Source organism: Crocodylus porosus, unplaced genomic scaffold (genome assembly GCF_001723895.1).
Source record: "Crocodylus porosus isolate Cpor-Errol unplaced genomic scaffold, CroPor_comp1, whole genome shotgun sequence".
Lineage (NCBI taxonomy): Eukaryota > Metazoa > Chordata > Crocodylia > Crocodylidae > Crocodylus > Crocodylus porosus.
The window spans coordinates 11,701,862-11,727,691 of record NW_017728948.1 but is presented as its reverse complement, the minus strand read 5'-3'; the positions used below and the strand labels follow the sequence as shown (position 1 = coordinate 11,727,691).

General features: G+C 40.0%; 1 protein-coding gene across 6 annotated transcripts in view; it reads left to right on the top strand.

Annotated features, from left to right (window-relative positions):
* The window catches only part of CTBP1 (C-terminal binding protein 1), a 300,829-nt gene that overhangs the window by 48,659 nt on the left and 226,340 nt on the right, over positions 1 to 25,830 (top strand). The window contains exon 1 of one of the 6 annotated variants that reach the window (XM_019552698.1): positions 2,140 to 2,161. The exons of the other annotated variants lie outside the window; for them this stretch is intronic. Within the exon in view, the coding sequence (XP_019408243.1) occupies positions 2,155 to 2,161 (7 nt within the window). The 5' untranslated portion in view covers positions 2,140 to 2,154. Of the gene's footprint in view, positions 1 to 2,139; positions 2,162 to 25,830 lie in introns of those variants that run through there. 6 annotated transcript variants of the gene reach the window in all.

Below are 25,830 nucleotides of genomic sequence, written 5' to 3'. Positions count from 1 at the left end.
ACATGGCTCTTAAGTGAGTAGTTCCATTGATTTTTAATGGAACTACTACTGTATACTTTAAATTTAGGCAAATGTTATATTACCTTGCTGGATCCAGAGCTCTTGGTTGGTACCAGTCAAGAGTTTTATGAGACAATATACTGCTATTGGGTAGTAGGCTGGTACTGACTTAATGTTTTTAAATAACGATTCCCATTATAAATTGAATAGAAAAAACATCTGTCCCAGTAATGATTTCTGGTAAAAAGTCTGATTTGCTTTTGGAAATTAATTTGCTGTATAATAATCCCTTATGTAGATGATAATTAAAAAAATTATTTTAAACATGAAAATCAACACAGCACTAGAAAAAGTACATTATAGAACAAGGGTACTCTAAAAGTAATTATTATACTGGATACGGTAGTGGATTCTGTAACCACCATTTCAGTGATTTTTGTTGTTGTTGTTATTTTGGTTTGTGCTTTATAAAACACACTTACAGACTATGTCAGCAATGTTCTTCCTCAGTTGCTATTGCAAAGACTATTTTTGCAGTTTATCACAAAATGCCAGATTTGCTCAGCATGTAATTTAATCTTATGCTTGGAAGCATCCACATTACTGGGTTATCATGAAATTATTCTTTAATAAAAATGTATGCTTTGTGATCTATATTTTATTAATTTGGTGAGTCAGTTTATCGATTGTTGCAGACGCCATGAATGTATAATTTGTCACAGTTATTGGTTGCCTGTCAGCAGTTACTAGCACCACAGAGTTCTTGGCTCTTGGGGCACCTTAGAAATATATCTTTCTTGATCTGCAAAAGAAAAGCTTTCTACTGTAAATTGTCATCAAGACTTTCTGTTGATACCACCTTCATCATGTATTACCCTGCATTAGGAGAACACTGTAAACACATGAGTAATATGACCTGTTCAAGTAGGAGTTCTTGACAAATGTAATTTTGATTCTGGTCTTCTCCCCCACCCCCCACTGCCACTTACTTTTTTTTGGAAGGAGGTGGAAGGGATGTATCATAAAGGAGAAAAACTCGAGTTTTTTTCATTCTTTTGTTCATTCCAAACCTGTGAGAGATTGTGGTCATTAGACTATGAAACACAAAGAAAATGATAAACTTTTGTATTAATTTTCCTCTGATTGGTAGCTTTCTGGTTTTAAAATTGATCATTCAGGAGCTGTGTGTATTGAATAATTCATTTTTAGAATGAGCTATTAGTGGATGACGTTTTACGGAGAAGGGATCTAATATTGAATGTGTAGTGTCTGATTTGTAAAAACCAGAAAAAAAATTGGTAATGCAGGTATTTTTTCTTATGTTGCTAGTATTTAGCTTATTGGTTAAGAAGATGTTTCATATTATTTAGAAATTTCCACGTAGTAGGTAACTAAACTGCATTCTGTCACTATAATGCCTTTCTTTAAAAAAAGGCCAAGTTGGATGTATTGCATAATCTGTTAGAATCTGTACCTGTTTTCCACACATTGATACATACATATATATATATATATATTTTTTTTTTTTTAAATGTGGTAAGCAGCCCCTATGTTCTTTCTTCTGATCCTGAATTTTATTTGGATTTAAGTTTTAATTTTCTCCATAAACTGACCTTTATGCGCTTCCCTAAATATTTGCTGACTCTGACACTACATGGGAATCAGTGTTCATTTTCAGTACAGAGAGTTCTTTTCTCTATGTATGTAATGCAACTGCAGCAGGGCCTCCCAAAGTTTTTATATAAATGTGTGGATGTGTGTGTGTGTGTGTGTGTGTGCGCACGCGCGCGTGCGTGTGGGTATAATATTTATATGTACTGGTAATATACATATCATGTAGGACGTGAAAGATTGCATGCTGAATCTCGTACCAAAAAGAATCTCGGTGGAGAATATTAAGGCAGGCTTTTATTTTTCAATCTTGTCTAGTTTATAGTGTATTAGCCATCTCTGAGAGGGGTTTTTTATTTCCCCTCCCCCAGCCTTTTGCTTTCTGACTGAGTAATGAGCTATGATATGGTTGGATAGCATCCAATGTTAGGTGCTTGTGATTGGCTAAGTTGGAATGCCTGTATACACTGATTGGTCTTGAGCCGCTTTGCTTCATATTTTCACAAGCACTAGCATATTCTGGTAGAAAAACTGAAGGTGGGGATGCAAGGTTTGTATCATTTTATCTTCTCTTTTCATTCTTTCAGATACATGATCAGCAGTAAATGGTCTCCTGTGATTGTCATAATGAGGCTGAATTCATTTTTATGATGTGAAAAGCTTTGGGTGGGGTGCCTCTGATCCCACGCTGGGCAGTTCTGCTGCGAGTGTGTTATAAGAGGATGAAAAGGGGGTGGCTTGTATATTTAATAAGCACAAGCTGTGCCAGGATTGAGCTGTTATTTTCTGCTTTTCTGAACTCTGAGGCACAGGTTTGTCTGCATAAAAGGACATATCCTGATTTGATCCATTGTTGTGAATCAGAGGTCATAAATATTTTTCATGCGTTTGGAAATGCATCGATTTTTTTTTTTAAAGGGATTCTTTGTTGTATGAATAGAAACCCTTTATGTAAATGTCCGTATGAGGATATACAAAGGCTATTGTTCAGCAGAAGTTTGTGCAGGGAGCTTGCCTCTAGGGCAGGACTGGGACAGCCCCATGCAGAACGATAACAGGAGCTGATTTCTTCCTCCTTGTTCAGAGCATATATTACTAAAATGTGAAAGGCTAACAACAGGGTTTAATTAAACTCTTTTTATGGGGGGGACCCATTGTGATTTTTATTTGGAAAAAAACCAACTATTTATAGTGTCTTTGGTTCCAATTTCCACTAGTGTCCTGAGGAGATATTGTATGCCCAATTTGGATATTATTGTATCGTCTTATTTAGTGTTAATACCACACACCTTCAGGGGTAGAAAATTGACCAAAAATAACTTTATGAAGGCTGAATTCATTAGTGCTGTGTATATTTTAAAGCGGAGAGTAATTTAAACTGTAATTTGACCACACATAGACACTTTGCTGGAAAACCAAATTCCTTCAACTGCTATGTTGAAAATGGGTTTTGCAGTTTCACATTGTGTACTTTTTCTATAGAATCTGATAACAATTTACAGTTTGTTAGAAATTAACTTGTTTGTTGTTATCTGAATGCATCTTACCTTTATTTAAACTTGAAACAAACTCCAAAAATAAAAATAAAACAGAATAGAAATTTTAAAAGTTTGCTTGATTTCTTGTTGTTGTTCTGACTTGTTGCAAGTCCATTTTATAGTATGAGGACAAATGCTATATATGGCACCTATGTTTTGTACCTTATTTCTGGTTTTGTCATTTTTTTCTGGAGAGTTGGATGGTAAACTGGCGAGATGATGTTAATAGTGTTTATTATACATGCATGTCATATGAATAAATATGTTCTTTCAATGAGCTTTATGCTTTTTGACCTGTCATCTTATAGGAAGGTTAGTTCTGAAATGGGTATTTTTTAAGGAATGAAATATTTTAAATATTTTGTAGCATCATACTTTGTCTGGCATTTTAATTTTGTTTTGCAGTATAGGTGACTGTGAAAGCATATATTTAAACTCATTTAGTATCCTCAAACTTGGGTATTCTGTTAGAGCAAATGTAATCTCAATCCTTTGTTATTCAGTCAGCACTCATACCATTTCAGTGATATTCCCAGACACAAGAAATGGCTGAAGTTGCATTGCATTCACAAATTGATTTCTATGACACGTGCCAAATATAACTTATCCACATTAAGGGCCTAAGCCTGATAGTCTTTTCCAAGCCACTGAAAACATGACTTACTGGGGTTTTAATGTGCCCAAGTTAGGAAACGGCGGTAAATATGTGGCTTTGTTGAAATCACTTGGAGCTTTGCCATTGATACTTTAGAGCCGGTATTTACCCCTAGCAATTTAGGGCCGGATCCTCAACATTCTTGTTAATAAGCTGTCCATTAATTTTTACTTAATTACTCAAAATTGTGTCTAAATACCTTTGTGGATCTAGGCCTAATTTTTCCTGCACCTAACCCTTTGCTTTGGTTCATAGCTTGGGCCAATGTGGCGCAGCAGCGGAGGCACTCTATGGCTGCGAGTGTAGACGTTTTGTTCCCCAGGGACAAGTAGCAGTGGCGCACCTTGTGCCACTACTACTTGTCCCTGGGGAGTGCCTGTGCACTGGCGCATGGCGGGTTACCCCAGGCGGGGTAGGGATGGGTGAGCCCTGCAGGCCCCAGCATCTTGCCTGGGAGCTGGGGAAGCTGCAGCTATGCCGCATCTGCATCTGGGAGCCTGGCCAGCAGCTGGAGTGTGGCTCTGGCCAGCCAGGCTCCAGTTTTGGGCAGTGCTCACTGCTACCACCTGTGCTGCCCCACTTTTTTCCACATGGATTTTTTTTTTTACCCTGGGATCTCCCGGGGTCAAGCCCCTGCCCCCCACACTGCAAGGGAATACCTGAACGTGCAGTGTGTAGTGCCACAGACAGGTCTGCCGTGCTCGTCTGGACATGGCCTATAGTTTTTATTCCCGTCTCAGAGTGGGAGCAGACTCTGCACTTCTTCCCCCTGCAATAAGCATGGTGTGGGAAGTAAGCCAGAGACTCTGCACTGCTGCAGATTAACTGATCCTAACCTCTTATGCAGTCTCAGCTGTGCACTGGTAACAGGGAACCAAACTGTCCAGTGGAAGTGTACCTTCCTGTAATATCAAAATGATGTGCCTTTTATAAAGTAACAGTAATAAATGACAGGAGCTGCACCTGTTCCATTCATTTATTATGAATTAAATGTTTTATTTAATACCTCTCAGGTTTCTTCTATTTCGTGTTAAAGCAGATGACATTCGCGTTCAAAGAAAACAGAGTTATTTCATTAGTTAAAGGGTAAAACCCCATAACATTTAGCACATTGGCTGTATTTAATATACATTAGCATTCTTTTTGTCTATGTACTTGCATAAAACAGTCCTTTCAGAATTTCTTCAAAGACTATCAAAAAGAACACTGTAAGCAATGATATGTTTGGGAGATTTCTAGTGCAAGTGGAAAATGAGTGAATAAAGGGCTAGTAGCTGCTTTGCCAGGAAGAAGCAGCAGGTTGCTTCTCTGCCCCTGGAGCCCCGCTTCAGTACTTGGAGCAGTATATGCTGATGGGTGCATTGTGGGAGGAAGGGAGCAAAACTGTAGCTGTTCCTGCTCACCTGTGTGAGAGAGGAAATATCAACTCTGCAAAGCTTGCTTCTCCTTCTGGGCTGTTGCCCAGGACATGGGTACCTGTAAGGCCATGCTAGTTTGGCATAAAGTTATATATTTGCTCTCTCACACACTCGCACACACAGCAATACGTTGTTGTTGTCTAGATTTCGAATTTGACATTAGTAATGATGTCTTGAACTCCTCTTCCCACTCAAGCATTCAATTAAGTATTGAGAACATCTGATGTACCTAAAGGAATGGCTGCTATGCTAAGAGTTCAGAGGAAGAAACAGCAGTTATGACACTTTCCTTTACTTTCCAAATAAGATGAATAAAAAAAAAAAGATACTGTATATTTTTCCTTAGGTACACTAGGCACTAGTAAGATCTAATTAATATTTACTTTTCCAAAATATCAGTCATGAACAGAAAAAAATAGGTTAGAAGTAATATTTCCAGCCAATTGTATAATCTCGGTAATTGTCTCCCACTATAATACTAGGATCATAATTTAGGCTTCAGATCATTCAATGATCTCCATATGGGCACAGAGGTTCAATTCTTACGGAGCTCCTTGTAGGATCAAGGCCTAAGCAAATGCATAATTTAATTTACAAGTGATCTGATTGAGATGGTACTCGCACAATCAAAGGTACCCATATGCTTAACTGTTTTCAGGATCTAGGACATAATTGGAGTTAGGGTAGGGGGTTGTTTGTTTTTATTTTTTGTAGCTGGCAAGGTTATTAGATAACTGCTTTCTATTATACATGATACTAGTTGATGTTTGTGATTTCTTTATGTTAATTTTGCTGGTAAGTTTCATCTATATATGCAGTGTTAATTTTAGAAGTATATGTGTAAATACGGAAGTTGCCATGTTAACTTAGAACAGCCTGGCCAGTAATTACGTTCTGTGATTTTTATAAATGCATAGAACAATCACAGACTATTGAGGTTAAAAGTTTTTAAAGATTTGTGATTCTCCTGTTTCATTTAACAGTCATGTGTTAGTGTTATCACCAACCTCTATCTCAGATGTTACCAATTTAGGATAAAATGTAATATATTAAATTTTTTTATGTTAGGTTTTTTCTAAGTGGAAAAATAATTTGAGTAGTACAAGGAGCTTTATGGTCCTTTTGTCACAATTTACTATGCTTATGAAAAATGAATTTACATAACATCTGTCTTTGAGGGCTTGTGTTTCTGTCTGCTTCATTTGGAAAGCTGGAGCATTATATCAAGAACATTATGGCAGGAATGGTATAGTGGGGTGGATGGTGGGGAGAGCATTGGGAGACTGGGGAGCCAAGGAAATTAAAAACCAGTGTTCAGGGAGTATTTTATTCATCTTTATGCATAAGTTTCCCATAATGTCAAAAATGTTATGCAGTAGATGCATGCACTTTTCAATATGAAAACCATTTCTATTTCAGTTGCTCCCTCAGGCCTCACAATTTTCCCAACATTTTGTTGCTCCTTTCCCCTTTAATTCCTTCTCCTGAATATCCTCTGGCCTGTACCCTACCTCTTATATTCATAGCTGATGACTTACTAAGGAGTGCAGAATGGCTGCAACTGTGAAGCTCCAGTGGAGCAAATGGCCTTGTTCTGATGCATGGAAATTGGGGCTAGGTATGTATGTTATACATAATCCTCACTAAGGAATCAGAATTTGAGCTAAACCCATAACCATACAGAAGTTCAGGGCAGAACCGGTCTAAGTCCTAGATTGATATTGAATCTAGTTAGTTTGCTGTCCTCTGGCATCCCAGGGTCCTTTGTGGGCTCCTGCTAATCCCTCCTCATAGGGAATTGTGCTGGAACATGGCCCATGCTCGGCTACTCTGGCTGAGCACCCAGCTGGTCCCACCCCTGTGCTCTCATAGAGCAGAGTCAGCTCCATACCTGACTATGACAGGGTGAGGAGGGGTGCTAGCTTGTCCCCTCTAGCCCACTTGTTCCCCCTTAGTCCGTGCCCACTTGTGGGGGGGATGGGGGTCCCTGGATCCCACCCAGGGACCTCTACACCCCATGCGAATGAATGCAGAACCAGGGAGCAGGATGTGCAGCTCCCTCCATTGCGTGTCTACAGCTGACAGATGCCTGTGGCTGATAGAGGACTGGCAGGGGAGGGGGTCCATGTGCCTGGCAAGCAGTCAGGGGTGGCCTGGCTGCTTGGTAGTGCTTGGAGGTGTGCAAAAGCACCCCCAACCTGCTGGCCTTGGCCAGTGCAGGCAGCCTGAGTATCCCTCCCTCCTCCCATCAAAGGGCAAACTTGTGTTCTGTTCACTACTGAACTAACCTAGTTCACTTAGAGAAACCTGCAAAAGTTTGTTTGAATCTGTCTTGGGCTTTTTGAATATCTGTACCTAACCTGGAGGAGGAAATCTTTCTGGGTGTCACCTAAAGTGTTCAGGGAAAGGCATTCCAGTGAGGTCAAGCCAGATAGTTCCAGGATATGGAATTTATCAACACGGCTTATACCTTCTTGTGCCCCGTCTTTGCATGGCATGAATTCTCAGTCTACTACTTAAGGACTACTAGGTTTTCAAGTACATAGGGTTTAGTATAATTTTCTTTATTCTTTATAATATATAAAACAGTAAATATGCACACACATACTTGCTTCACTTATTTCATAGATTTCATAGACATTAGGAAGATCATCGAGTCCACCCCCTGCCCCAGGGGCAGGAAGTCAGCTGGGGTCAAAGGATCCTAGCAAGATAAACACTGAAATGGTTCTTAAAAGAGTCCAGAGTAGGTGCTTGCACCACCTCTGGAGGGAGTCTATTCCAGGACTTGGGGGATTAAACGGTTAAGAAGATTTTCCTTATGTCCAGCCTGAAATGGAATTTGTGACTATTTGACCTTGTTGTCCCTTTTGGCGCTCTGCTGATGCACGCCCCTTATATACTTATAGGCATCCACCAGGTCCCCCCTGAACCTGTGCTCTTCCAGGCTGAAGAGTCCCATGGCTCGCAGCCTGTCACCATAGGGCCTGTTCTCCTGCCCCCTGTCCATGCGTGTAGCTCTCCTCTGGACTCTCTCAAGCTTTTCCACATCCTTTTCAAGTTGTGGAGCCCAGAATTGGATGCAGTACTCCAGCTGCGGCCTCACCAAGGCCGAGTACATCGGGAAGATGACATCCTGGGATTTGCTTGAGAAGCATCTATGGATGCAAGCCAGAGTTTTGCTCGCTTTACCAGCTGCAACATCACATTGGTGGCTCATATTATATTGTGGTCAGTCATGACCCCCAAGTCCCTTTTGGCCGTGGTGCTAGCAAGCGTAGCACTGCCAAGCCTATAAGCGTGCTGCAGGTTTTTTTCCCCAAGGTGGAGTACCTTGCATTTTTCAATGTTGAACACCATCAGGTTTTCATCCACCCACTTTCTGAGTCTGTTGAGGCTGGCCTGGATCACCAGCCTATCCTCCGGTATGGACGCTCTACCCCAAAGTTTGGTGTCATCGATGAACTTGGTCAGTCCGCTTCTGATACCAGTATCTACATTATTCATTATTATAATCATCAATTCTTTATTTGTTTATATTTTGATAGCACATAGAAGCCCTAGTCACAGACAAGGATTCCCATTATGCATGGTGCTATACAAACAAAGCAAAGAAGACTGTAGTTTCCAAGCTTACAATGTCAGACAAGAAACAGCAGATGGAAAGAAATGGATGGGGGGAGCACAGGGAAACAATGGCAGAATACTGGTTACTGTGATGGGCACTGGTCTCTACACACTAGGAGTGTAGGTGCTGTCAAGTTTCTTGTAAGTACTAAAACAATGTAAAGCTTTCCAGATGGATTTAAAGGAAAACAAGCAAGTGGCTTTGAGGATGTTCGAGGAGCTTCTCTTAAGTGTGAGGGGCTCATCAGGAAAAGGTATGAAGGTATTTGTTTGAATCAGAGGTAAAATAGGCCAGGATGGGCCTTGATAATGATTAGAGCTCTCAACTCCCAATCTTCATATGCCACCTCTCCTTTTTTGATTGTAAGTTTTTGCGGGGCAGGGACAATATTTTCATACATGTTTATACGGTGCATGAGGCCTCTGAGCCTGACTGAAGTCTTTGGATGTTGTTGTAACATGCAAATTGTGGGGGATGTAGCATGTAGTAGGGATATTCTTTACTGTTTGTGGAAATCATTTTTCTGAAAGGTGCACAATAAATAGCTCTTTAAATGGTACCTCTGATTAATTAAATGATACAGCGTTATAGTGGAGATTTGGTGTGATGCATGGACAGCCTATACTGATGTGCGTTATCTGAGAACTCAAACCAAGTGTGCTTATATTGTATAATTTGAGAAACATAGTATGAATTATATCATTAAAGGGTATAGCATAATCCACACACAGTAGAGGTAGAGAGAGGTAGTTGGACTTGTTAGTCTGAAGTCAGAGAGAAGGCAGGGAAGAGGTACTCCCAGAACTAGGCATAAGCAAGATGGGCACCGAGGCGGCATGCCAGGATCACCCTAATCCGTGCAGATTCCACATCCTAGCATCATTGCCAGGCCAGAAACTTCAAAACAGTTCTCAGCTGCTTTTGCTGTAAGAGCAACAGTGCCAGGCAGCAGAGCATGGACAGCGGCAGCAGTTCAGCCAGGACTGTTTCAAAGTCCCCTGCCTTTGGACCCATGCCTACTCACCCCCATGTCTCGAGACCTGTGCCTCCACTCCACACCCTGCCTTCTGCCCGCACCCCCACCCCTCACTCTCATGTGACCTCTGCTCCTGCAAGGCTTGCCCCAGTGCCAGCTTGGCTTGTTATGCCACTGGGTGCAGCTTTAACTGAATCGGAGATTCATAAGCTTTCATGAACAGCCTCTCAGGGCTTTGTCATGGGTTATCTGAAAACCGACATGCAAGCACTTAGAACAGAAGCATTCATCTAGTATCCTCTAAACATTTTAAAGATAAGCCACTCAAAAAGAAGTTTATCTTGGAAATGTTTTCCCCATGCCCTTCCAGGATATTGTTTGAATGATTGGGGCAGTAAAACACTTTACTTTCATTCCTCCGTCATCCCAAGGTTCACAGCTCCCAGCCACTCTACCCATTCTCACTCTACTGCTCCCCCCCCACCACTCCTTCCCACTGAGAGTGACTCCTGAGTGGCTTAACTGCAGAAACCATGGAGCTGGGAAAGCCTGCTTCCCCCGGTCGCAAGATCTCGCTGCTGGCACACTCAACATCAGTGAGACCCGAGAGCCCCAGGGAAGCTCTGGGGTTCTGGGGCAGCTAAGCTGTGGCTCTGCACTAGCACCTGTTTCGTCAAGACCAGAGCATCTGGGGGAAGCTGCTTTCTTGGGGTGGTCTAGTCTAGTCTAGTCTTGCTGACTCATGGTACCTCCGTGCTTGTTAGCGCACAGCTGCCATGGCCTGGCGAGACCAGAGACCGAGCAGCTTACCCGCAGCTCTCTGGTCTCACTTGAGCCTCCGGGGCTTAAGCCCTGCTCTCAGCGCAGAGCTGCGGCCTCGCTTTCAGAGAGCCCCGGGGAAGCTTCTTCTGAGCTACAAGCTTGCCTCCCATCCTCCTACCTGGCTGCTGTCTCCTGCTTGCCAGGCCCTCCAGCGGCAAGTCACAATTGCGCATGTCTGAAACAATGTGGAGCCTTCACCTATGACTGCTCTGAAACCTCCCTAAATTTGACATCACTGTGCTCCATCGATTTCTGGCATTATAGAGGTAACCTGTGACAAAGAAATCCCTGCATCAGATGCTATGAAAGGGCATGCAGAGAGCAGATGGAGTGATTTTAAATAGAAAAGACAGAGAAGGGGATGGGAAGGGGAGAAGAAAGGAGAGAGGGCAGTGCTGAGAGAGGCCAAGTGGGTGAAGGGGACAAAAGCAGCACTCCCTTAGGGATAAAAGGGTCATAAAAGCTAATTCAGGTAATCGGGTAAGAATCTGTAGTCCCTGTATAGACCATACGTAGCACAGACCAGTCTGCTGACTTTTGGTTGCACACTTTCACGTTCAAGTTGATTTTTAAAATTCTGTTCTAAGAACAGTTATTCTGAGGTCAGCGATGGGATGTCCATGTCCACGGAGGCTGAAGGAATAGATTTAAAGTTGCAAGTAGAAACTTAATTCCCCGATTCTTTGCTTAAGATCCTCATCCTTTTGCTGTTTTTTTAATTTTGTAATTAATGTTCCCTAATAAATTGGGTATGTTGTTCCTATCCAGCACACCATTAATATATGCTTATTGACTTGTCTTTTTCATTTATGTTCTGCTTTCTGCTGCAATCATAGTAACTAAGGAGGAAACAATTACTTTTCCGTATGTAAGCAGAGTAAAGCTAAATGGAAAAGTATCAGTTTGAACGCTGAAAAGCGTTTCCCAAAATAGCTTCGATTATTTGATTTGGAACTGGTAAATATAGGTGGACATTGCTAGATAATGAGTCAGATACCACCATGTTTATTCATGGGGAAATCAATGAGGCGACTCGTAAAGCAAGATTCACTCCAATGAAAGGGTGGCCATATTTGGCCTTGCCTGGTTTATTTAGAGATTTTTAGAAACTGAAATCAAATTAACATTATCAGCAGTCTATCATGATGAAAGGATGTAGTAAGAAATCCGTATTCATATATTTAGTTTAGTATTCTATTGACTGTTGACAGGCAGCTTTATTGCAAATTGTTATTTTATTGATATTTGCAAATTATTAAAGTATTTGATTTGTCAAGACATAAGCTTATTTGCTACATGTAGTTATCATTATAGAAAAGTATTGTCATATACTATGAGAGAAGCATTTTAGTCTGATAGCTAAAAATATGGGGGGAAATGTCAGAGCTTTAGTTAAATTTTCAGGTCTGCCATTGATTTAGGCAAATCTTTTAATCTTTCTCCGCTTCATTCTTTCCCATTTGTAGCACAGGAATACACATAGTACACAAGGTTTTAAGGCTTATTTAATGTTTCTGAGACACTTTGAGATGCTAACCATTAAGTGCTATACTGTTGTTCATGAGTGGATTCTCTGTTGTCTTGTGGTGCTGTATTTTTATTGTGACTTCAACATTTTTTTTTAAATCATAAACTTAAAAAAAATTAGAAGCAATCTTCTTTTGAAAACTACACTCTTCAAATAGTCTGTGTGAAGGCTTAACTTTACTAAGTAAAATATTAGATTAGAAAGATAATATTAAAGTAATATACATTTATTGCCAAAGTTTTAAAGAAAGTTCATCTGGTAGAAGTCGCAAATTAAGCATGTAGAACTAGAATAATTAGAAGTGGTTTTAGGCATCAGATGCCTTCTATAGGTACAGAGATTTTTTTCTATTTTTCAGCTAATTTATCTAGTTCATTTAATGTTGAAAAAGTGATTAGACGTTAACGGTGGAAACTACTAATTTTAATAACTTGAAAGGTATGATAACCAGGAATACATGTTTCACTTGATAAACTATGGGTATTATTTCCTCTGTTTGATAAATCAGTTTTGAATGCAAACTCCATTAAGGTAGATTTATATAATCAATAATTTATAGTTATTTTTAAAATCGCTTTTAAAAGGATGTTTTTGTGCAATTTAATTGAATTTCAGTTTCCATCCAACTTCGAGTTTGATACAACTCACGAGTAAAAAAACCCAATCAAACAAAAAGTAATCACCACCTAGCACATTAAAAATGCGCACTCCTTACCGTTTTTAACATATAAAAAAAAAATAACTTGTATAGATAATATATCCCTTTTCTTAGGGGCCAGGTGCAGGTATTATACTTTTACTAGTATAAGTGCCCAGAAATCAGTCTAAACCTTTAACGATATGAAAGTTCAGCGCACAGAGATTGGTTTAAAGATAGACCTGGATCGATGTGCACTCAAACGTAATCGGTTTAGGTTGGAGTGGTGCATCAAACTTCTGCACTAGATCCCTTATCACTACATGTTAGGCTGCTGTCCTCGGGCATCCCAGGTGCCTTTTTGGCCTCCCGTTACCCCCCTCACAGGGAGGTGTGCTACCACTCGCCCTGCAATGAGCTGGTGCGGCCAAGCACCCACCCGGTCCCATATCTGAGCTCTCACAGAGCTGAATCAGCACAGTTCCTGATCATGACGGGGGAGGGGGTACTCAGCCAGGCTCCCTGGGACTGTGCCCACTTATGGGGGGTTTGGGGGACCCTGAGTGGGTGTGTGGGAGCCCACACAAAGCTTCTCATGCCCCCTGCGAACAGGCATAGCCGCAGGGAACATGCCTGGGCTGCAGGGGATGGGTGACCTACCTGCAGTTGACCGACCCTGTTGCTGATGACAAGGGAGAGGGAGGAGGCATGCTCCCCTGTGCCTGGCAGCCAACCAGGGGTGGCCCAGCTGCTCGGCTGTGCTTGACTGAGCTCTGCAGTCTCTCGCAGCCTGGAAAGCCCACTGGGAGGCGTGCAGGAATGTCCCCAACCTTGGCCAGTACAGGCAGCCCAAGTGCTCCCCTCACCAAAGGGTGAATGCATGTTCTGTTTGCTCCCGAACTAACTTATACCACTTAGAGAAACCTGTGTAAGTCTGATAGATTCTGCCTCAGGCTTTTTGAACATCTGTACTTAGCCAGTGAGAAGCAATATTGAATTATACCAGCCAATGAGAATCAGGCTTTATTTAGGAAAACAGCTTGGTTTTCCATTTTTTGTTAAAACTGGTTACTTGAATGAAGAATTCCAGCTGGCTGCTTTAAATCATGACTAAGATTCCTGGTATTTCTTCATTTTAAATCAATCCATCTGCATTTTCTTTTCTTTATATATATATATGAAGTTGCTATTGACGATTTTAACATCATCACCATAGTTATAAACAAATTAGGAATGCTAATGTGGTTGTTCCAGCAATATTTTAATACAGATAAATAAGGTCTGGCAGAAGATGTTTCTAGTGTGTAGCCATGTGCTCCTATATCCTCTCAGCTTATGAAGAATATTTGTAAAGGTATTCTTGGTTGAAGAGCATTTATGTTATGAAGCACTGAAGAGCTGGTAATTTTTGCCTTTTGCTGTTGTTGATTAGAAATGCTACTAAGAATAGTAACTGAGAATATTTAATAGATGATAGATAGCTGCAGCTACGCTGCATAGTTATGAGAGTTCCTGAAATGTTTTGTTTGTTTGTTGAGCTGCTTAACAAAAATAACTAAAGCATATACAGGACAAATTTACCTTCTATAGTGTGAGTCTTTTTGTTGTTGTTGTTGGAAAAATGTAGTCCTATGTAGTCCAATCCAATATTGCGGAAAAGGTTCCAAGGAAAAACTTCCAGAGGGATTTCACTGTAAAGAGCCTCCTAATGCTGTCCCAAATGCAGAAAGGAGGGTGGCTTTTGCCCTGTGTCCCCATGGACTTAACTAGAGAGTTTTCACCTGATGTAACTGATGTTCTAAGACAGGGCAGGCAATTATTTTGGGCAGAGGGCTGCTTACTGAGTTTTGGCAAGCCATCGAGGGCCACATGATACACAGCCAGGGGCAGATAAATATCAATTTTCTAAATTTTTTAGGGGCCCCGTGGGCTGGATAGAGTGGCCTGGCAGGCTGCATTTTGCCCACCCCTGTTCTAAGATGTGGTGGATCAGTTGAGAGCCACACCAAGCCAGAGCCATGCATCAAGAAGTCACATGTGTTGACATGATCGCTGGTCTCCAGCAGTAGATTTTGTTCGAAGCACACTGCCAAATCGTGCCCCAAGGGGACTCTCTAAAAGGGCTGTACTCTCTATTATCCTTAATGTCTCAGGAACAGAGGAGAAATGACATGCATCCTACATTAATCTCTCCACTCTTCCCTTTGGCCCACACGTGCTAAAGCATTTTCCAATAAGCATTCCAATAATTCGTGTGAACCAGTGCCAGAGGTGTGTTTTGTAAAAGTGGTTGAGCAATTGTCTCATTTTCTTTAGGGAGGGGAAAATCTCCATGTAAAGGTTTTGCTCTGTGCACTGATCACCATAGATGATTGGGCTTTAATTGGGCCTTAAATTGCACTTTCCCTGTTTTGCTGACACAGATGTACGTCTGTTACAGGTTAGTGGAACAATGACAAAACTGCTGTAAAATTATTTGCTGCAAATTAAAATAAGGGGGAAAATGGAGGGTTCATAACTTTCGGTGCTTTTATGTTTGTGTGTGTTTTTGTTTGGGTTTTTTGTTTTGTGGAGATTTTATGGTAGCCTGAAGGCACTTCCATGGAAACTAGGACTTTAAACACTATTATTTTTGCTTTGAAATACTTTGATATTTATACAAAGTATTAAATTACTATTGAAAATGACTTTTATCCCATCTGAACCATAGTTTGTTTGGTTTTTTTGCCTTCCTATCTTTGAGGTTTTTTCATGTTGGAAATAATTTCCAATTTCCATTGTAACACACTAGCATCATACTCTGAAACGAAAGAGCAAGGATCGGGTGTCCACCCTGCTCCTTAAGTTTACTATAGCTTGCTGAATTGCACAAAAATTTAATGCGGCACAATCTATAGGTACCCCCTTCAATGACTAATATGTCAACAGAGGCTTCATGTAAATCATTTGAATGACCTACATATGCACGTGTTTTCATGATTTTTGTGGGCCAAAACCAGGCTCTATTTGTGCATTTTTATGTATTTGTCCTCATTCAGTTAACTGCTTGTTGCTAGCAGTTCTGGCACATCCCATTGCTCTCTGTAGAGTACATGCTGAGAAAAGCCTATTTCCAGAGGCAAACAGTTAATCCAGCTCAGAGTTGGATTAACTCTTGCAGTAGCTCATGATAAACATCTGTTGCAATATTCTCACATGGGAGCATTGCTTTCAAAAGTATTTAGTACCCATTCTGAACACATTTACTGTGCTTGGGGGTTTTTTTTTGTCTGTCTGCCGTGCTTATAGCTCAGTTGAACTCTTGAAGTCAGGCATAAAGTCAAGACAAACAGATATCTTATCTGAGCAGCCTGAGTAAAAGATAAAAATGATCTTATGGTGTCCAGGAAGAAAACTTCTCTTTGAATTTAGCTGTCATGTCAGAGCCATCAAATATTTCTTATTGAAGCACAGGCAATAACAAAGAGCCATGTGCATGTGTCTAGCAAAAATGAGCTTTGGGAGTCAACTTCTGGGAGTGCTGCCATGCGTGTCATTATTTTGGGGTTGTTTTTTTTAGAATAGTCAGTTGAGTCCTTTGGACAATGTTGGAATGAGCCATTTTCCACATAATCGGGGCTTTGTGAGAGCTGACTTGTTGCTCTGTACTAGTGGGGAAAAGTGAGGTGTCATTTATACCTGGAATCTAAGTCTGCATGCAGTATTCAAAGACTTTGGCAAGTAGAACTGATTGAACTTTTGAGGAAAGTTTTTTCTGCTGAAGTCTCTTGGTGTATTAAAAAAAAAAGTCTAGATTGTTTAAGAGCTAAATAACAGTAATCTCCACTGTTTACTTCGAAAATTCGTTTTTCAAGAGTGGTTAGTTACTATATTTGAGAATCAGTGGTCAAAATGAATTTCAATAGGCTTATGCCAAAATGTCAGCAAATGACATGTCAACCCTTCCATTTTGCTTCTTTCAAAAAGAATGAAAAGTTAGAGACATATTTATATTTTTCAATTCTGAATGTTTCCTTATGAACAAAAGAAACATTAGTTCTGTTATGTTAATGGAAAGGGCACTTTTCTACCCAACCATGGAGAGACATTTTTCATTTTTACTTTCACTCATGTGGCTCCGTTTATTTATGGGCTCCCTATATTTATGATAGTTTAAAGCCTATTTCAAATCCAAGTGATTCAGTTCCCTCTGAGGAGGCAGATTTGATTCTGAATGTAATCAGAATTGATGATGCCTTGCCCATACTAAACCGACAGGTGTAGATCACAAAACAGAGGGAAGATTATGTGCAAGTTAGACTGCTGTTATAATTAGTTGTTGTATTCGTTATTACTTTTCTTCGACCAAAACAGAAGCGTTTGCTTAAGTGAATGACGAGTAGGGCCACTGATGTGGTGATGCTGGAGTTCTTCGATCCTCTGTGACCTTAAACGGTACTCCAAAAGCTGCCATGTGCAATGTCTCCTGCTCCTTCCTATCAGAGACTATTTAGTTGATAGAAAGATGAAAAGGGAAATGGAGGGTGAGGGGGAGCACTGAAAAGTGCTGGAGAACATGTAGCATACAGATAAAGATGACCTGTAATATGAGCAGAAAGGAATAAAGAGGGATAATTATTGTACAGTGTAGAAAAATAACAGAAGAAAAATAGGGGTATAGGTTGTAGCCACGTTGGTTTAAGGACATAGGCAGACAAGGTTAATCGACACTAGGAAAAGATGAAGGAAGGAATGCAGTATAGCAGGATAAACAATAGCAGCATATTTTATGAATTGTGTAAAATGAACTAGATGGGAGACAGTAAATTGGAAGCTTGCTGATAAAACGTTACTATAACTAACCCAGAGAAGTGTTTAGTTTGTTTTTTAAGGAGGCAGGACAGATCCTGCAATTCATTCGCACATGGGAGTGCAGTGGTCAGTCTTGTCCTTAAAGGGGATCACCAGAAGGAGAGGAAGAATGCTGGGAATTGAATGTATGTGTATTGGCTCTATTCGTGATAAATAGAAAAGCTATGACTTGGGAAAGGATATGTGAAATATCTAGTGAAGAAGAGTCTACTAAAGTAGAACTTCCCACTGTACAAGTTTTCCGTACATGTTTTCTATAATTTTCCATTGATTCTGCACAAAGTCTTTAGATGCTTTTTACAAAGCCAAGACCTGTATGTATTTTTGCATGTGCTGCTTTGGTATCATAGTGATACTGCAGTGAGCGTGTAGTTTTACTACTGTTACTTTCCAGACTCGCTAAATAATAACTTTATAATTCTAAAAGAAAGGCATGAAATAATAATTCATTTGTTTATTTGTGTGGATTAAAAGGTGCAAGTAGGAAGGAGTTTTTTGTTGTCAGTGTTAACAACAGGACTCAAATTGCTTTGGTGCCTAGTGATTGGCATATTATCAGCATATAGATAGAATGCAGCTGTCCATGTTTTCAGTGATGGAGACATGGAAGGGTCATCACACCTAAGTTTTTCTTTTAGAACACGGTCACTTCATTTGTGAGACAGGTTTTCCAACTTATCTTTGTTTACAGACTGCTGCATTATTGATTGTATTTAAAGTGAATTCCAGAGTATTATCACTACAAAGCCGCTCCAGTGGGATAGACCATATAGTTTATCAGAATAAGTAACACAGTTTTATCATGGTTAGAAGTATCTTATTGTACTCATCCGGATCCTACAAGGTGGAAGCAAATTGTTCAGATGCATGTGAAGGGAAATGAACACGTTTGAAAAGAGCTTGAACACCCTGGTCCTGATCCTTGACTGTGACCAAGGAGTTATCAATACAGCAGAAGAAAAGAGGGCACAAAAGTTGCTAAAAGCCACCTTAGTGAAAGAATAAATACATCACTGAGAAGGGAAAAGAGCTATTTTAAGTGGCAGGACTAAAAGGGTACAAGAATAAATGGGGATAAACTGATTTACACTGGAAATTAGAAGAAAGCTTCTAACCATAAGAGGATGGAGGTTCTGGTAGAGTCTCACAATAATAGTGAAGACAAAAATGCTAACTAGTTTTACAACAAAAGTTTAAAAAAAAAAAAATTATCAGTGCAAAGTGGTTGTCCATAGTCACCCAGGGCTGGACTTAGTAGCTGGACTTAGTAGCTCAGTCCTCTATTAGGTCTCTTTGACCTAGGGGAGAATGAACATTTACACGCGCTGCCAGTAGTCCCAACTGGCCAGTATAACAACTGGGAATGAACCAGACATTTAGTTGCACTTGGCTAGGCTGGGGTGGGGAAAGCGGGGGGAAGCTTACTATTTCCATTGATTTCTGCATTTCAAAAGAACCTCAATTTTCCCTTGGCATGAATGCAAGTGCTTCTGATATGTTTGTGAATCCTGCCGTTGGTAAACAAGAATTTTAAATAAAACAAACCTTCCATCATATCCTTCTCATATTTAATTTATTTAAAATATCTGAGCTGGCTGAGATTAAAATGAGATATTTCAGTTCATGCTATTGCAGAAGATGTTTTTATTTTTACCATGTAAATTCTCAGCAAAATGTTGATAAAGCTGGTACACTCAACATTTTGCCTAGTTTTTTTGTCTTTTATCTTGATAATAGTACTTTCTCCTTTTTGTCGGGATGTTTCACAAAATCCTTGGAGTTAAGAAAGATATTCTCCATTTCAAATATTTTAAGACCATACAGATGAACTTTATTTGAATAGATCTGTGTATTCAGGCCACTATGACTGAAGATACAGATCTCAAATTCAGTGTACCATGGTTAAAATATCCCTTATTTAAGATACCCAGCATAATTTCATTGATGATGACAAAATAAATGTATATCTTTACATTCTGAATACTGTGAACAAATTTTACTGTTCCTGTTCAACAGAAATTTCCTCAGAACCCGAAGAAAAATTAATTTGTACGTTGCACATTGATTTACAGTCACACTTTACACCTCAAGACTTTATTACATTGTATCACATCATGGTGGTTTCTTTACTAAACACGCACAATACTATACTAGTGGCACTTGCATTGAAATGTCGCACAGGCTTCCACTGAGATCTTAATAAATACTATTAAAACATCAGTAGAAGAATTCTCATTCTTCCATTGAAATGGTATCAAATCTCAAGAAGCATTTGCTCTCATATGATACTAATGAGACCCTTTTGCCTTTTCTTTTTTACATGTATGAAACATTGTTGAGAAAGAACATTAAACCATAAAATATAATTTAAAATAATATTAGGGTTGAAGCAGAAAATAGTAAAAATTAATTAAGATCAACATTTCACTCTGGTACTTTTCCTTCCCCAGCCCCAGTTCTGACTCCTGTAGGTATTAAGAAATCTGTTAAGCTCCATATGTGCTTCAATACCTGGGCACAACAGGAAGCTGTAGGCTGAGTGGCAGTCTTAATAATGAATCTGCCTTCCTTTTAATATGTGCTTAAATGTAAATGATTTTAACCTTATTACAGGTGAACAGAGAGAGACCATATTTAATGTAGGTTTAAGACCGAATGAAAGTCCTTTTCATTGCCGTGCAGATAACAGAATTAACCATATGTAGCAATAGCATTTGAAGCGCAAACGTTGAGAAGTCTTGCAATAGTTTATTTTCATTTCCCTCATTAAATATCTTATTACCATCTATTTGTTTTTCCTTTCCTATCTCCTATAGTGCAAGAAAGGCAATTACTAAAATGCAAGAAGTGTACATCTGCTGTAAACTACCTTAAAGCAGTGACCTTCTGTTGACCTCCGCAGTGTGAGCCATATTATTTTGCTCTGATCTAAGCCACTACCTTTTGAGACCCCTTCACAACATTGTATTTCAGTCGTCCCCCCCCCCCCCCAGCTGTTGAACAACAGTGGAAGAGGAAAGATAGGAATAATTTAATAAATTATGCTTTCTTAGCTTGTAAATGTAAACACAAGGTATCAGTACCTAATAATTACCAATGTATTCCTTGCATCTGCTCTAGCATTCACAGAGCAGAGACACTTCACAGCTTATAGTTTATAGTATAAGTTCAGACATGGTTTTGCCAGAGGTTGCTTCTAAATGGGGAGATGAGCTAATCTATAATGTTTGTTTTTCTGCAGAACCATTGATCTCGGTGACAAACAGCAAGCAAGAGTTAAGTTTATACTTGACCTAGCATAGCTTCAGACCAGTAGCTCAACATATTCTAATGTATTTCTCCTCTCTCTGCATTGTGCGGATTCCCTCCCACCTCCCTCCTTCCCCCTCCACATCCCAAAGTCAGTTTCTCTCTTGTCCATTTACAAATGAAACTTTAAAGTCTGCAGTTTTATACTTTGTTTTATGTTATTCTGCTAGCCTGGAGCTGTTTTTAGTGTCTTTATTGCAAGTAGACAGATGGTGATATTTGGTTTCCTGTCAGTTTTAATGAATATAGATAGAAGCGATAAGAACATTTGCTTCGTTTAGCAAACTTCCTTTTCTGGCTTTTAATTAATGAAGTGCTCACTGGTGTGCTGCTGCTTTTGTATATATTAGAGTTAAATCTTTTATACTATCCAACTTCTAATGTTGGATAATGAAAAGAGAGAGCAATAACTTCTTGTCTCAATAATATTCTTTTAAAGTAAGCTTACATCATTTTTTGCAGAGCTGCAGTGTCCGATTTCAAAGCATCAGGAATTCTTTGTGTGTTTGTGAGAATCACTGTAGCTGAAATTTTGTTTCTTTTTTTCATCTGAAAGTATTTTTCTTCATTGTAAATTTTTTTAGTCCCTCTATAAGTTGAAGGAAGATGTCTCACTCTACTGAATTTAAAAAATATCACCTGCCAATTAGACTTTTACTTAATTTGGAAAAGAGAATTCCCCAGTGTAGATTTCTAAAAATGGTTTGGTTTTTTTTTCTTTTTGTCAAACTTTAAGTCCACTAAAAAGTTCAGTTCAATTAATCAGCTGCTCCTTTTGATACCATCCATCTACTTACAAAGCAGCGAAGAATTGATCCAAAGATTAACTTTATATTTAAACAGTATTACTGCTCTTTTATATTAATGCCCAAGTTAATTGTGGATGGTATGGATTTTTCATTAGAATCTTCCTCCCACTTTTAACTCCAGATGGTTGGGTTTTGTTCTTTTGTGTGTATTGTATTTTTAGTCTAGATACAGTCTTCAGATGGGAGAACTGAATTTCTCTGTTACAGTAACTTCCAGATTGTCATGGCTGCTTGCATTCCGTGTGCGTGTGTGTATTCATTTTAACAGATAAAGTATAGTACTATATTTGGATGTAAATTTGGCTGTAAATTTGGATATAAATGGCTACGCAGGTTAAGAATCCTAGTTTGTAAACAAAGGACTTCCTGGACCTGTGTTTTGAAACGCTGAGATCATTTTTATTTTCTTAACTGTCTGACCAGCCCTAAGATTTTTCAGAGATTGATTTTAAAATTTGATATCCATTACAAGATTTCCCATGTAAAGCATCATTTACTTGCGGAGCAGAAAATATAGAGCTCAGTCCTGTATCTTTTTATTTATTCATTTTGGCCATCTGCCAGGACCATTTATTCATTTTATATTAGGCAATCATTGAATAAAAAACCATAAATAATCTTGGAAGCGGGCGCCAGAATCCAGTTGTCTGTCTTAAGCACTGGGCCACAGGGTCAGGCACCCTATTGTTCCTACTCTTCTGGCCCTATGACTCTTAGGGCTCCTACAGACGTGTGGGGCAGACTCGATTAAACAGAAATTGACGTGCTCCAGCAGCCTCTGCGTCACGTGCATCAGTGCCCCCATGCATCCCTGCACTGAAAAAATGGCAGCAGGGCACTTTTCAACGAGCTTCAGTTCAAAGCACCCCACCGCCATTTTTTCAGCATGGGAACGCTGATACCCATGATGTGCAGGCGCTTTTCATTAGCACGACTCACTAATTAAAGTGCCCGGCGCTGTTTCTTAAGTTCAGCAGGAAGAAAGGAGAGTGTTCTCACCTAGACCATCGCGTACATTGGTGGGTAGGGCACTTTCTTGGGAATTGGAGGATGTGGGTTCAAATAATCTCAGACTGAAGGGGGCTGAGAACCGTGGTATCCCCTTTTTTAGCCATGTGCTCTAATCATCACCTATTATAAAACAAGCGGGTGTTATCATTAGTTTTCTGCCTTGAGGAGAGGACTCTGCCTTCTGGATTTTGAGTGGATGCACACAGCTGCTTTGCTAGAGTCAGGTTCCTAAGCTCCAGTGAAGGGCAGGATTTTGAACATGCCTCTGTGCTTAGCCTTTCCTATTGGCTAGTCCTAGGCAGCTTCCCACTTGGTGCCCAGGTTGTTTAGTTTTTCTCTGAGAATGTATACAGATGTTTGGTTAGATTGGCTTAACTGTATCTGATCGAAAGCCCTTGCTGGACGTTGTGCTTTGAGCTGCTCAAATGCTGATGGGTGTTAGCACTAGTTCAAGTTCGGAGCCATCACACCTTAAGACAAAAAACCTTCTCTGACTGTCTCCCCCCTGCACAGCTGTGACTTGTCACTAGAGGGCTGGCAAGCAAGGGAATGACTATGAGTTGCTTATTAATTTGCGACAGGGCTAGTGAGCCAGGACAGGTTTCTATCCCCACTTTAGGTGGGGGTGTATGAGAGATGGGTGGGTGGTCGGTAGGCACATGAAGCTAAGGGGTGGAGAGGTAATGGAATGGGGGTGGGTAATGAAGTGGGCGGTTGAAAGAAAATGGGGGTGGGAGAGGGCTGGTGAAATGAAGCAAGTCAGCCACTGAAGGATAACATAAAAAGAAAAAAGAAAAACAAAAAAGGATAAGAAGAGAAAGTAAACTAAAGAAGGCTTCACATTTTAAGAAAATGGGATTGGGGTGCTGGTCATGCTCCATGGGAAGGCTGGGATGTGTAAGTGGTGAGGGAAGGTGCTTTTGGGGGAGCTACTGTCCCACCCTGAGAAGGAAGCCCTAGCTCATGGGGACCTGATCTGCCCCCCTACATTGTGTCCTTCTGTCCCTGCAATATCCCACTTGTGGACTTGTCTTTGTCCTGTGACCTGCATAGCTGGCATTTGCTCTGCAGCCTGTTTGCAGTAGGTTGCACCCCTGGGTGCAGGAAGGTCACACCCCTGGGGCAGAGGGGAGTTGGCTTGGTGCCAGAATTGCCTGCTGGGCAGTAGAGTTCAGGGGGTGGAAAGTTTACAAACCAGAAGGGTGGGGGAGGGAATACTGCATCCTGGGATGCTGGAGGACTGCAACTTGAGTGGCTCACTTGTGCGGAGTGGCCACACAGTAATGGAACATGAGCTGGGTAACACGGATCAAAGATAAACCTGCACGGGAGTGGTGTAACTTCAAGCCTGCTAAAGTGTGCTTAAAATTAGTTTCAGGTACAGTATTAATGTATGGACAGTCCATGGGTTAAGAGCTCCAGGAGCCACCCAAAATTAATTTGTGACAAGGTCGTTACTTAGTGCACATGTCAGGTGAATTAAAGTTAGATCTGGCTGGCCATTTTTTAACCAGTCTAACCTTTGGGGAATGTCTATATAGTTTGGCACTCAGATTGAGTTAACTAGTGATCTAAGTGTAATGTCCACACATGGGTGAACTAAACTAGATTGGACAGTCATTTTTACTCAATCTAACCTGCCAAACATCTGTACCCACTCTTAGAAACACTTGCCTTCTCACTGAGTGCACAAAGAATCTACGCACTTAAATCCATTTCTGTATATCACCCCCATATACCCAGGTGTATTATTTGTAAGCATGCTGACATTTAAATCAGAGGTACCTACAGGGCCCATCTAGATTTTGTCCCTGCAGATACATAGTGACTACAATTTTGATAAAAGGAGTCCTTGGTTGCCAAAAGTCACAAAACAGTCAGGTGAAGAGGTAGGGCGGAAAAAACCGAAGTAAAACAAATGAAAACAAAGACCTACCAAAAACCTTATTTTTAAAACAAATTCCATTTTTGTATGTACTTATCTGGTTATATCTCAGGAACCAACATTTAATGACTATACCACTCACAGTCCAGAGCTGCTTTTTACAGGAGCGGCAGGCAAAGAGTTACTAGCTTTATTGTGAAAAGTAGTGAAGATTATTTTTGGCAGGTTTCACCACTATGCTTTCTGCTTCAATACCTGGCAAATGGCTTCCAATGTTGCAGCAACAAGACCTCTGTTTGAAATCCTAAGCATGTTTGTGTCTGAAGTTGCACCTAATATGTTTCATTATTAAGGTCTGTTCTTATCTGACGCAGAGAAGTTGGCACAGTTTGGGAGCACAGTGCAACATTTAATCCATTCTGATGTGTGTTTTGTCAGTTTTGGCCATTAAAAAAGAAAAAAAAAAAGCATTTTAAATTTATTTTAAAGTGGTGATGCCTGTGAATTTTCAGACAAGAACATCCATACCACAGTAAGTTAGAGCAGTAAGGTCATGCTTTTTATTTCTTTCAGATTCCCTTTCATGAGTCAGGAGACATAGCTAAATATTTTTTCCCTTTATACTAAAAGCACGTACTCTCCAACCTGTCTATAAGTTAATATACAGCACTGTATTTATGATACCTATATTTTTGAATTTCACATGAAATCTGCACAAGAATGAGTGTATGAAAAAATAAGTGTATTGAACACATTCTGCTCAAGTAAATCTATTCAATTCCTGGAATAACCCATAATCTGAGCTGCTGTGCGTTTTTGGTAATCTTTATTTTTCCCCATTAGCACGTGCTTCTCATTCTTCAAATAATTATTTTTTCCTGCCACTCCTTTTTCAACCCTTCCCAAATCCTCTGGAAGTCCTTTTTTACATCATTTCCTCTGCCATGATAAATCAGAGATAAAAAAGTCTAGGCATCTCTAGAAAAATGTAGGTCTCCAGTTGTGGAGACGTGAAGCAACTATTTTCAGTCCTATCCAGGCTTTTCTTTTTTCCTAACCCGATTTTTCTTCCAGCAGAAAGAAACAACAAAGATACAGAAGAGAAATTGAACAAAGATAGGAAAGAAAGAGAAAAGTAGTGGAGAGAATCAG